This window comes from Alligator mississippiensis, chromosome 3 (genome assembly GCF_030867095.1).
Source record: "Alligator mississippiensis isolate rAllMis1 chromosome 3, rAllMis1, whole genome shotgun sequence".
NCBI lineage: Eukaryota > Metazoa > Chordata > Crocodylia > Alligatoridae > Alligator > Alligator mississippiensis.
This window is the reverse complement of record NC_081826.1, coordinates 135,841,031-135,854,695: the sequence shown is the minus strand read 5'-3', so window position 1 is coordinate 135,854,695 and position 13,665 is coordinate 135,841,031. Positions and strand designations below refer to the sequence as shown.

Sequence of the window (13,665 nt, the reverse complement as noted above, 5' to 3'; positions counted from 1 at the left end):
ATGAATTCAGACAAGCTTAGTTTCTGTCAGTTTCTGCAACTCAGATTAAATGGAAGAACTTTCTTTTGACTTTCATTTAATATAAACGTGATTCAGTTATGCCACAGCTAAAATGTGTTTTTTCCATTGATTACCATACTGTCAGCAGGTCACTTACCCTGGTTCCTTACCTATACCTGTCAGCTCTGGTTCAGGCTTTCAAAATAATTTTATTTCTTTCAGAAAGTCTTTGCAACCATAATAAAAAAATCAATCAAACCAGGATAAACAAAACAAAACAAACACCTGTTGTCTTCCTTCATACAATAAAAGGGGAGTTTTCTGGCTCTGTGCTTCTCCACAGCCTGTTCTCCCCTTCTAACACTCCCTTCATGAGTTCTTAAGCCTCCTGGTAGCTGCAGCTTCTTTAGCAGGTTTATCAGTTCCAGCTGCCCCAGCCTCCCAGCCAGGCAGACTATTATAGACTGACCAGCTGCAGCTGGGTTACAGGCTCTTGAGAGTTGATTGTGTCCTTACACATACCTAAACAGAACTTTCAGAAGTACACTTGAACCTTCACCAGTTTTGTTGTTTGTGATTAAACCAGGTGCCATTTTTTCAGCCAAAAAAAAATTTGGAAAAAAAAAAGTTTGAGAAGGCTGGAAATGCTTGCATATTCATGTCAAATTTGTTGAATAGCTTGGTTGGAAACCAAAATGAAAAAAAAAAGAGAAAAAAAAATCATAAATGCCCAAAGGAATGAGGTCAGCCGCCTGCCCAACACAAAACATTTGTGCTGTCCTAGGTGCCATTCACAAAACAACTGGAAAAGACACCGTGTTGTTAACTTCCAAACACTATATATTTCTGTGGTTAAGCAACTCACCCATACTCTCAGCCTGCTTAACAGTTTTGAATTTTGATCTACTACCTCCCATTATATTGCCCCAACCACCAGGCTACAGGAAATCCTCAGGACATCCCTAGCTATTTATTTCCAAATTTCCTTTGCTGTCATTTAAAAGGCTTGAACTTTTTCAATTTGCCAAAAATCTGGAAAAAAATCCAATTTCAGGTTGACTTGGCTAGTTCTAATTAACACAAATTAATTTACTTTAAATAATGAAGCAAGACATCTTCTCTTGTACTCCTTTCACAGACTTCCAAATCCCCATTGTATTAATTTATCTGACTTTGATTTGGTTAATACAGTACTGTTTAATATACCAGAACAAAAATGTTTGTAGTAGAGGTTAATATTTGAGTTATGGACTGTCAACATGCCATAAAAATGTTTAACAAAGACAACTCACAATTCTAAAAACATTACTAGACTCTATACCTGTTTTCTGCTCAATGTCATTAATAAATTAAGAAAGATTAGGTATAAAGATATGTATATATTCACCTTGGATTAGTGCACTGTCGCTCTCTACGAGATATGCCTCCTCCACAGGTTCTAGAGCAAGGTGACCAACTGGACCAGTCTGACCAATGCCCATGGATTGGCTTGGGTCCTTCATCACCATATTTGACACACTGTCCACCACGACACCACTACAACATTCAAGATTTGGGCATTAGGTTTGTTATGGTCACTGCTTGTAACTTCAATGCACAGACTATTTTTTATCGATTTAAAAAGGCTTACGAAGCTTCATATATGCTAAAGACAATATGAAGTAAATTCTGCCCTGGATGATGTCCTTTGCATCCCCACTGAAGTTACTAAAGAAGACAGACTAGGAAAATGCCAGGGTACAATATGGTCTTTTATATAGATTTTATAAGCTTTTTTAAGGATATTTATATCAGCAATACTTAATATTCTAATTTATTTTCCAAGCCTACAAATGATTTGAAGCACTGCAAAATATAACAAGAATCACAGAAATCTCATGTAGGGATCTGACATACTGAGATAAAAATTTGAACACTTAACTTGTTCATAGTAAATTATTAGTTTTACTGGAAACATTTAATCATGAGGCATGACACAGCCTGTTAGAAAACCTTTTTTGTGAAACTCCCCTAAAATAAGAACATATAATTTTTTTCAGTTCAGTACCTTGTACTTACAAATCTATTTTTTCATGCTTTCATTCTACAACACCTAGGCTAGGGACAGACATTCAAAAAGCCAGAGCCTGAACTGATTGAATCTTTGCAGGTTAGTCTAAACTGCCTAGATTGAATCAGTTTGCAACTGCAAAGACATCCCCTCCAGACTGAGGAAATGCAGGCACATGCCTGCAAGTTTGCTGATGACACTAAGATGTGGGGCAAGGTGGACACACTTGAAGGGAGAGAGAGGCTGCAACTAGATTTAGACAGACTACAAAAGTGGGCAGACGAGACTAGGATGGGGTTCAACGTAGACAAATGCAGGGTGCTGCACCTGGGGAGAAGGAATCCATAGCATACATACAGGATGGGGAGTTCCCTTCTTGAAAGCACAGAGGCAGAAAGGGATTTTGGAGTCCTTATTGACTCCAAGATGAACATGAGCCGCCAATGCCAGACCACAGCCCACAAGGCCAGCCATACTTTGTCACGCGTCCAAAGATGTATCTCAAGCCAGTCCAGAGAGGTGATACTCCCCCTCTATGTGACTTTGGTCAGGCTGCAGTTGGAGTACTGCATCCAGTTCTGGGTGCTGCCCTTCAAAAGGGATGTGGCCAGCCTGGAGAGGGTTCAGAGGAGGGCCACCCGCTTGGTGAGAGGGCAGCAGGACAGGCCCTATGAGGAGAGACTGAGGGACCTGAACCTGTTCAGCCTCAGCAAGAGGAGACTGAGGGGGGACCTGGTAGCTGTCTACAAACTCATCAGAGGAGATCAACAGCAAATAGGTAGAGCCCTTTTCTCCCCAGCACCACCTGGGGTGACAAGGAACAATGGTAATAAGCTGATGGAGAACAGATTTAGGTTGGAGATCAGAAGGCAATATTTTACAGTTAGGGTGGCCAAAATGTGGAACCAACTTCCCAGGGAACTGGTCCTCGCCCCTACCTTGGGCAAATTCAAGAGGAGGTTGGATGATCACCTGTCTGGAGTCTTGTGAACCCAGCATTCATTTTTGCCTGTGGCAGGGGGTCAGGCTAGATGATCTGTTCAGGTCCCTCCTGACCCTAGCAACTATGAAACTTAAACCAGGAAGGGGTCTGGGACTGACTTTACATAAAGCGGTCTGATACTACATTCAACCAGGTTTATCTTAAACCAGTTCCAGCCATTTTGAAATGGGTTCATGTGCACCGAACTTGTGTTCTGTTACACATTTAAACCAGCTTCTGATCACTTAACCTGGTGTATGTGGAATGTCTGTCCTTAGCTCTAGTATCTGAGGTAGTAGAATTCTGAAAGTCTAAGGTCATACAATTTTTCCTGGAGATGAAACAGTTTATCCTCAATTTCATTTCTCTGTCCCTCAATCTTCATTTGAGGTCTTACCCACAATTTCCTGAACAAAATGCTTCAGAATGGTTCAGTAATCTTTAAGTCACAGAAAGACAGGTCTCATTACTTCTGTCAACCTTACATGATAGGTTATTTTGTAAATACCTTATAATACATTGTTGAAAAGAGACTGACTTCTGAAGAAAAGAAACTGGCTTTATGTCATGTTTGATCCTTAAATATTTAACTGTGAAAAATTCAGTTTAAGTACATTGCTAATTCATGTCTTATAATGTAAAAGTAACTTTACATAAATCAACAAGAAAAAGTATACTAAAAAAATCTTTAAATGACCCTCAGGTAAAACAGTAAATTTAGCTTAGCTTCCCTTTGATGTTCTGTGCTTCTGCTAAACAGTAAATGGCTCAGACTGTTAAAGCAGTTTCAATTAAAGTTTTCAGAATTTGATAACTGGCCTTGACAAATTTAATTTCTGATAGTGTCTTTTTAAAGTCCTGACAGACAGCGAATTCAAGTACAAAATGATATTTAAACTTCTGGCTGTGAATTATACAGGTTTATGCAGTATATAAACACCCTTTGTTTAATGCTATAAACCTCTGTTGAAGCCGGTGCTGAAGCGATCTCCTGTGGCAGAAGTTCCATGAGAATGTCATTGGTCTGGAAGCCACAACAGACTAATTTAGAATCTGTCCAATTTAGATACAGAGCACCTCAATTGATTTGTTTGGGATTATTCTGGTATGATTTAGGGCTGAGTCACGCACACTACTTCCAGGAGCAGAGGAGGAAGGTAACTTCTATTCTGTACTTTCACAGGACACAGTGTATGTGCCATTTGTACCAGTTCTGTTTTTAGCTTGCCATATGTGGATTTGAGATCCTGGTATAAGAGTCTTTGAAAAAAATGCTGTATATTATCTCTAGAACTCTTAGGTTTTGCCCATGTACTCCTGCTTTAAACTACAAATCTTCTTAATACTTCATTAAATAGATCTCCTACTCTTCACCAATATTTATCTCATTTTAATTTCCAAAACATGGATGTTAGATTTGCCTAAGCTTAATAGTTCTTTATCCTGTATGCAATTACAATGATTCCTTCAGGGCTACTCAGAGATTAAGCAAGTACAGGTCTCTGAGGGAAAGCAGCCTACCTCCAGAAGATCAATTAATAACAGTGTTCACACAGAATATGATGTATAATTTCCTAAATTACAAAGCAACTGCATGTGTTCTTCTCATTAGGTTTTGTTATGGTTAGGGATTAATTAAGTTAATATCTTCTTGCATTATGAAAATGATCTTTGGCCAAAGCACCCTTATACGTTGTAAGATGGAGAATGCAGAAAGACACAAAAGTAAACTGACCATATGACATCTGGTTTACATTTAAGGTAATGTACTTGAGATTAATTGTTTCTGTGTGTTATTCATGGAAAAGAACACTCGACTTCTCTTCTGTCTGTCAACCATAATTATATCCATTTAACCAGAAAGCATATGTTGGCTTTGATGTTAAGAGTTTATATACTATCTGTCTGCATTTACCTTGAAAAATGTTCAGTATATGATACCTTTAAAATTTGGAGCTATTAGGCTGCAGCCAGGTTTTGTTAAAGAGGCTATTACAAAAGCTTGAACAGAACTAAAGGTGCTCTAACAATGAAGAATGAATGAATGCACAAACAAGTGGAGCAAGTGAGTGAGCTCTGGCATAGGCCACAGAACGGGCTAGGCCACCTGGGCCTTAGCTCGGCCAACTTTTAACATGTTAATTTATATAACCCACAAATGCGCAATTGTCATTCCAGTTAAAACTATATAGCTAATTTTTAACTGCATAAGTAGCTAAATTAACCTGATAAAAGTTGGTCAGGCCATGGCCCAGGTGGTTCACCCCGTTCCACGGCCTATGAGCTCTGGTAATCTCTGGTTATGTTCCCAAACCTTGGCCTGTGCATTCAAAAAAAAACTGAACGAGAAAGCATCTTGTTCACACAGCAACAACTCACAAAAAGTTAATTTGCCCTGCATTGCTCCCAACATTGCTCCAGCCCTTAAACCAAATTCCAGGGTAAGATGCTCTTTTTTGCGGTACAAGCTCACTGATCACAAATAGATTTATCTGCAGGGAGTAACAATTAATTCACATGGATGAGATTTTACAGAAACAAGGCCCGTGTTTGAAAAATTCACACTCACCCCCTACCAATGGAACCAGTAGAGTTTGATATATAAATCCATTGTAAACCTGTAGGCCTCAAGCAATCTTAATTATAAAAGAGGAGGAATTAAAAACCTGAAAAAGACTATCATTAATAATTGATGTCATCAAGAGAAGTAATGGCATATTTTTCCCTCCATTTGAAAAAAAAAAACAAAAAACTTTCCATTGTTAATCCAATTTGCAGGGGGAAAGGTAAAGCCATGTGTTAACTGTGCTCAGAAAATTGCTATTTGGCAATCCATAAAAATAATCATCAGAATTTTATTTCTGAATCTGTTACAGATTAAATTTACACATTCCTTATATTTTTTATAAATGGAAATAAATGTGATGGTTTTTTATTTTATGTGAAGCAAAGATTTAAAAAACGCTGAGAAAAAAAATCTCAATAGCCACTTTCAGTGAAAAATAAAGTAAATGCCTTCGCAATCATAATTATAATTGAACTGGATTAAGAATTTGTTCTTGATACCAGAATACATAAAAAATAAAACAGGTAACGTCAAGCAAATTTGTTATAGCTTTTGATGAGTTTGGGTGATAAAGGGAGCTTTTGACATAAGCAGAAAAAGGTAGTTAGCCATGTTATGACATCTGACAGCCTAGTAGAACATTCTGATAAAAAAGAAACTATGCACAAAAAATATAGTCCATATTAAATGTAGTTCACATTAAATGAATTAAAAACAAGTTAACTGATATATCACCAAAAAAAAAAAAAAAAAAGAATATTGTAAGTGGGAAATCAGTATCCAAAGCAGCTGTTTCTAGCAAGGTCATTCAGGGATGTGTTCTCAGCTCATTTCTAATACTAATACTCTGGGGGGGAAAATAGTAGTAAAGTTTGCAGACACAAAGACTAGAGAGGTCCTAAATAATATTAACAACAACTAAAACAATAAACTATCCAGACTGATTTAGCCCCACTTGGTAAAATGTATACATCTAGCAAGAGGAGCCTTGGGTGCTGCGTTTCTAGTCTGAAGGTAGGCATTGAGCATTTCTTCCTTTCCACTGGCAAAATATGAACTGTAGAGGTGTGTTGTTTCCAAGCACTTCTCTTTGGTATCCACAGTTTACAGTATTAAATAAAATATGTAGGGGGATAAATAGCTTTCTAGCTAAAAAATATGTCAGGGAATCATATTCTGCAGAGATGAAGGCTGCAGATATATTGTCATTAATATGCAGTGCATATATACACACGGACACACACACATTTTAATAAACAGCATTACTTTTGCTAAAGTGTCCATATGATTCATCCTTACCATGTCATGCCCACACATAGTGCCTTCAGCAGCTGGCATAAATTTGGTTTCACATTTTCTGCCAACACGGTGGCACCACAAAGCCTTACAGATGTCCTAATGAAGAGAAACATGAAAGCTTTTACATATGTGAATACAATATAAGCAATGGAAAATGTCTAAAAGTGGCCTTAAAAAATAAAACTAAAAACAAAACAAAAAAAATATAAAATTTGATAGTTTAAAAAAATGAACAAAAGACCTTTTTTCTTACCCATTACCTGGACCTTAAAAAAATAATTCTCCAAATCAATTTGTGCCCATATTTAAAATTAAATATCCATCTTTATTTCCCAGTTAAACTGAATTGGTCTTCTATTGTGGCTGTTTTCATGAATAAAGCATGAATATGCACAAAAGGTGGAGTGGGGGGAGCAGGACATCCAATTTTTGAACTCCTCAAATAGAAATTCTAGTATACTAATTATAATCATATATTGGTCTCCAATGATTTCTGCTAGACCAATATGTTGGATATGCATACAATTTATATTAATCATTGATTCCAAAACCTGTTCAACAAGATAAAGGGAAGAATAAGACTGCATGGATGAGGAAAGCCATTATAAATACTATCCATTAATGCACTAGCATTCTTAAAATACAAGAGGTACAACAACAGTGTTGTTCTACACAAAGAAATATTTACAAAAGTGGTTACTTAAAGAGAAAACTACATACTCTGTGATACTCTGTGAAATGTTCCCAAAATAATCAATGTAGACGAATGTCTCCTTTGCCACTGGGTCCATTCATGGATTGAGGTATTAAATTAAAACCCCATCAACTCCTGTATTGCCTCATTGTGGCTGCCAAATGACTGGCTCATCTGTTCAGAGACTGTGGCTGAGAGCATTATAATGTATCTCACTACAGGCTGCCAAGAGATCAGAGTGCAGCGTGTGACACATTCTCAAAGACTGCCACCTCAGTTTCCTTTTATTCCTAATTCAGAGATAGGGGCAAATGGAAACAGCAGGCTGGTGAAAAGTTTAAATAGCTAAGTAAATTAGAGAGACATACATGCTGCCTTCATTTTGTTACATTTAACAGCACCATTTGCAACTACATTTGGCAGATTTTATAAATCTATTACTAACAGGCACAAAGGTAATATATATTATGTACAATGTTGCCACATGACCACGTATAGACATGCCCACTGACAGGCAACGCGAGCAACAAAAATAACAACAACTGGCTAATGATATCTCCAGTTATATTTTGTTCAGATAACTCCTAGAAAACATCCAATTTTGTAGACAATCAGCTAACAGAAAATAAAAGATGTGAGTGGTGTCATGCATTTATACTCTCTCACCCCAAGAAATACAACAAGGCAGGCAAGCGAACTCTCAGAACAGTAGACATTAGTATTTTACACCAACACTGGAGCCAGCTCCTCTGCATTAGGCTTTTCTACAGAAGATGTTTTTATTTAATCCATTTATTTCAAGTCAGTTTTCTTCTGAAGCACATTTAAACTACACTGCTCCTTGAAGAAAACGTTGTTGCGCTTCGGGGAATTTCATATTAGTTAATTATGAGTTATTTAACTTCCATAGCTCATCCTTAAGTATTGCTGAAGTCTAATGAAGGTTTCTAGAGAAACAGAGAATTGCCCAAAATGTTCCCCAGGGTGATATTTAGGAATATTGTCTAACTTGAGATATAACTAGTTGAATAGGTGAGAGTTTAACTATTTAACTAGCATACCCAGGTTCACACATCCACTTCCTATAGATAGAAGGAATTCCATGAAAGACAGCAGAAGCAAAGAAACACTAGGGCTGATGACAACATTTCTGAAACCAAAGTGTGGTGTCTTGCACCCTTCCGGCCACCTGGCCTATCGGGGTATGGCCCCTCCCCTCAACTCGCCTGCCATGACTTTGATGTTAAAACTTACTATAAGAGGGGTCTTCAATGGAGATCTTTCCCAGGTGGGCCTTCCTGATGGACAGCAGTACTTACAATCATCGGACGCAATGTTCCATGGGGCTCTGCCTCCCCTACACCCCGTCCACTCACCAACCGGTTGATGTGTTAATGATGTTTTCTGGCCCAGTAGGACAGCCGAGGGCCTGTCTACTGGGTTCCAACCACTCTTTCTCCCCTCTTGGGGTCGTTTTTACTTCAAAGAAAATATTCCTCTGAGTAGGAGGGGGCTGCAGGGCTGCCTCCCTTATCCCAGCCCCCTCTAGAGATCTCAGATGCCTCCTCTCTCCTACCGTAAGCAGGCAGAGCTCCCCTGCCTCCTCAGTGTCAGCTTCTTCCGGGGGCTGTGTGGATGCTCCTGCTTTGCCTCCCGCAGGAGGCTTAAAGCTTTCTCCGGTGCTGCCTGCGTGAGTCACACAGGCTGGGTTGCCTCCTCCCCGTGCCGGAGCCCGCCTCATGAGCTGCCAGCCCGTTCTCTCTCTCTCCAGCTCTCTCCCTGTCCCAGATCTGGTGGGGCTTTTAAACTTTCCTGCAGCGGCCGGTACGGCCGCTGGGATTGGCTCAGCTGTTTCCTGCACCAGAAACAGCTGGTTAAACAGCCGGCGTAATGCCAGTTCGTGCGGCTGCAGCTGCAGGCGTAGCTCCTGCTCTGGCTGCCCTGCGCGAGGTAAGTTAGCTCCACCAGGGACCTGCTCTCAGGGCCTGGGGCTCACGGGGTCCACTCTCTCCGCCTCGAGAGCCTGTGGGGGTGCCTCACCGCCACAGACCTCCCCCTTTAAGTTGCCTTGTGGCATCTAGTTTTCTCGGGCAATGGTTTGTACCACCTGATGCTCCTCCCCATGCCGGAGCCTGGGTCTTATTATGTCCCAAATGGCACCCCATGCGTGAGTCATGAGCTAATCTCCACACCGCACGGCGGAGTGAGGATGGGACCACTAACTGCCTCCTTTTCAGGGTGCCGTCCTCACCCTGTTGGTTCTGATATAATAACCCCCCTATTACCTCGAAGCCGGGACGACTCCATGACGATCCTTCCCCGAGGTCTGTGTTTCATAGCCACTGGAGTTCCGGGTCTTCATTTTGGGCCCTACGGAATTGGGCCACACTCACCAGCTGCTCCAGGTTGATGCTGCCTGATGCTATTTCGTTCAGATGGGCTGAGCCCTTGCCAGCCCATCCCTCTCCCCTCCTGATCTGATTCCTGTCTTCTTCCGTCACTCTTACTTGTTCAAGAACTGTGTAGAATGGCCCCCATTCTCGCCTCAGGATCATCTCACAAGCCAGGGTCGGGGCTAGTCTGACTTGCAGCTCTCCACAAAACTCCATCACCTGGAATGGCACGTAACAACTCTGGAACCGCATCTCTCCCCCTAATATACAGGTCATCGTCAGGGGTTCCGCATTCTTCCGTCCTGTCTGCGGGGCGAGGTCTGCACGTAGTAGGGACTGGGAACACCCCGTGTCCAATGTTGCCTTGACTGCCTTGCCTCCGATCCAGGCAGTTACTACGGGTTGGTTCCATCCACCTTCTTGGGTGGCAAACCCAAAACTGCAATCCATAGGTTCTGCCTTCTCTGTTTCTTTGCCTCTCTCACGGGACGGAGGATATCGTGCTGGTGCGCGGCTCAACTTGCTCAGGCTCATACCACATTTGCGGGAGATGTGTCCCGTTTGCCCACAGCGATAACACACCACCCCTCTTGGTGCTCCTTGCCTCGGACCTGTCCGCCTCTACCCTTCATTTGGCTGGCCCTCCTTTGAGCCTCGTGAGCCTTGCCCACATTCTCTCTCCTTTTCTGAATTAGTGAAGGCCTCGGCCAAGCGTAGTGCCTCTTCACTGGATTGTGGCTGGTGCCTTCATACCCATCGTTGGGTGTCTTCCTCCAAATCCCATAGGAACTGTTCTAGCAGGATCTGGTCCATCACCCCCTCCCGGTCAAACTTGCCTGCTGGTAACCATTTATTAAGTGAATCCTTTAAAGCTTGCAACAAGCCCTGAGGTCACCTAGTCTCCCTGGGATTTTGGGCTCTGAAGGCCTGCTGGTGACTTTCTGGAGAAATCTCGAGCCTGTAGAGGATCATCGCCTTGATTGTCTCATAATCCCGGGCTTCCTCTCTCGACAGGGCTCAGTAGGCAGCTTGAGCCTGATCTATCACTAGCGCCCCTAGGTGATGAACCCACTGACTACAGTCCAACCCCGTCTGGATAGCGGTTCTCTCAAAAGCTTCAATAAGCTTCGGGATCATCTTCCCTAGTCATTTGGGGCATTTTGAATAGAGCAGCATTCCGCTGCATCCACTCTTGCTGGTGTGCACCCTGTAGCTGCTGCACCTCCAACACTTGCCCTATGGCCTGAATCGCCTGCATAAGCAGCTCTGCGTGAGCTAGTACTGGCTGCTACATCTGCTTAATCCCGGGTCAGGAACGCTGTCCTGTTGATGACGTATAAGACCTTCCCGGCCAATGCACCACTGGCGTCTTGCGCCCTTCCAGCCATCTGGCTTATCGGGGTGCGGCCCCTCCCCTCAACTCTCCTGCCCTGACTTTGATGTTAAAACTTACTATAAGAGGGGTCTTCAGTGGAGATCTTTCCTGGGTGGGCCTTCCCGATGGACAGCGGTACTTACGATTGTTGGACGTGATGTTCCACAGGGCTCTGCCTCCCCTGCACCCTGTCCACTTGCCAACTGGTTGATGTGTTAATGATGTTTTCTGGCCCTGTAGGACGGCCGAGGGCCTGTCTACTGGGTTCCAACCACTCTTTCTCCCCTCTTGGGGTCGTTTTTACTTCAAAGAAAATATTCCTCTGAGTAGGAGGGGGCTGCAGGGCTGCCTCCCTTATCCCAGCCCCCTCTATGGATCTCAGATGCCTCCTCTCTCCTACTGTAAGCAGGCAGCTCCCCTGCCTCCTAGGTGTCAGCTTCTTCCAGGGGCTGTGTGGGTGCTCCTGCTTTGCCTCCCGCAGGAGGCTTAAAGCTTTCCCCGGTGCTGCCTGCATGAGTCACGCAGGCTGGGTTGCCTCCTCCCCGTGCCGGAGCCCCCCTCACGAGCTCCCAGACTGTTCTCTCTCTCTCTGGCTCTCTCCCCCTCCCAGATCTGGTGAGGCTTTTAAACTTTCCTGCAGCGGCTGGTACAGCCGCTGGGATTGGCTCAGCTGTTTCCCGCACCAGAAACAGCTGGCATAATGCCGGTTCATGTGGCTGCGGCCGCAGGCACGGCTCCTGCTCCAGCTGCCCTGCGGGAAGTAAGTTAGCTCCGCCAGGGACCTGCTCTCAGGGCCTGGGACCCGCGGGGTCCACTCTCTCTCCCTCAAGAGCCTGTGGGGGTTCCTCGCCGCCACACAAAGTCTAAAAAAAGAACTTGCATGCATGCTTCTTATATTTTCTTGAATCATGAAGATACTTTAACTCCAAATTCCTCATTTATCTCTGAGGACAGTTTAACTTCATGCAATTCAAAGGACACAGCTCAGGTATAATACTCTAATTACAGCTCTAACAGCCTTGCAAGTAGATAAATGGCAGACATCTCAAATTACAAGCTGAAAATGGACCTCAAGGAATGGGTAAGTGGGTAAGCAATATCATTAGTTTACCCTGGAAGCAAGGGAGGCAAGGGATGGCAATATCTTTTATTGAACCCACTATATTCTTGGGAAGCTTTCATATACAGCATGTGCTTCCTTAGGTTTGGGAGAGAAGCAGAGGCAAACTAAATACAAGATAAAACAATGACTATCACATATACAAACAAATAAACCTAAGGTATTGTACTGAGATATGTAAATAAAAATATAGTGAGTGAAGTCAAGCACACATGAAACAAATTAAATGTTAACTGAATATGCACTGTGGTAGTTTAGTAATCTTATTACTATTCACCCTCTGATCTCTCTTTATAATATAATGTACTTCTAGCAAGGAAATGATACAGGAGATAAATATATGTTCTTTTAGAGTATTTCATGGTGACATGCAATTAATGTAGTAATTTGGAACTGTGCAGGTATGTAGTTGAGAAGGAAGGGTCAGGTCTAGATTGAAAAGTGTTAGGGCAATGCAGTGCAGTTTAGCAACAGCATCCGTACAACTTGGTTGATCAAATTTCAATACAGATCTGGCAGTTCACATTCTAATCTTTGGGGTCAGGCCATTAGAAAGTGTTGACAAAGCAGGATAAGTACTAGATAAGTATGCCAGAGTGCTTGTAGGGTTTGAATATTTACCCACGGAAGAAGGCTGTCAAAGCCTACGTTTACACTCACCAACAGGTTTTTGCAGCTACTAAAGAGTTCAATCTACAAGAAAAGCCTGTATTTACTGACTGCTGCTCTGCTCTTCACATAGATTCTAAAATTCTGTACATTATTCTAGTGCCGATATACATTAAGAAACTTGCAGAACATCTTATCTTGTTGGGTTTGAAGAAAATCATGAAGAGAAATAAAGGTAATTTTAGTTTATATGCAAAACAGGTTGCAAACAGAAAAAGCTTCATACCCCACAGAGCCAACAAACCAATTTCTAAAAACGGCATAATTATTATAAATATCATTGTAGATATAGAATATAATTGTAAATATTTTTGTAAAATTATTTTGCAACTGGATAAAATATTTTTATCAACTAAAAACACAAAGCAGTCTAAAACTTCAGTGCAAATCTTTTAAACCAAATGAGACTGAGCGCTGCCTTCCACACACATGATCTTGGTTGTGACTAAAGCAAGCTGGTATCATGAGACTTTGGCACTAAGCACTAGTAATACACTAAAATAGCAGCAGCGAGGCC

At 42.0% G+C, this 13,665-nt stretch overlaps 1 protein-coding gene across 4 annotated transcripts in view; it reads right to left on the bottom strand.

Annotated features, from left to right (window-relative positions):
* The window catches only part of ADAMTS16 (ADAM metallopeptidase with thrombospondin type 1 motif 16), a 190,088-nt gene that overhangs the window by 89,099 nt on the left and 87,324 nt on the right, over nucleotides 1-13,665 (bottom strand). For all 4 annotated transcript variants that reach the window (XM_019491135.2, XM_019491133.2, XM_019491134.2 and 1 more), the window contains exons 11-12: nucleotides 6,898-6,993; nucleotides 1,388-1,536 (exon numbers count right to left, since the gene is read on the bottom strand). In XM_019491135.2, coding sequence (XP_019346680.1) covers nucleotides 1,388-1,536; nucleotides 6,898-6,993 — 245 coding nt within the window. The remainder of the gene's footprint in view (nucleotides 1-1,387; nucleotides 1,537-6,897; nucleotides 6,994-13,665) is intronic.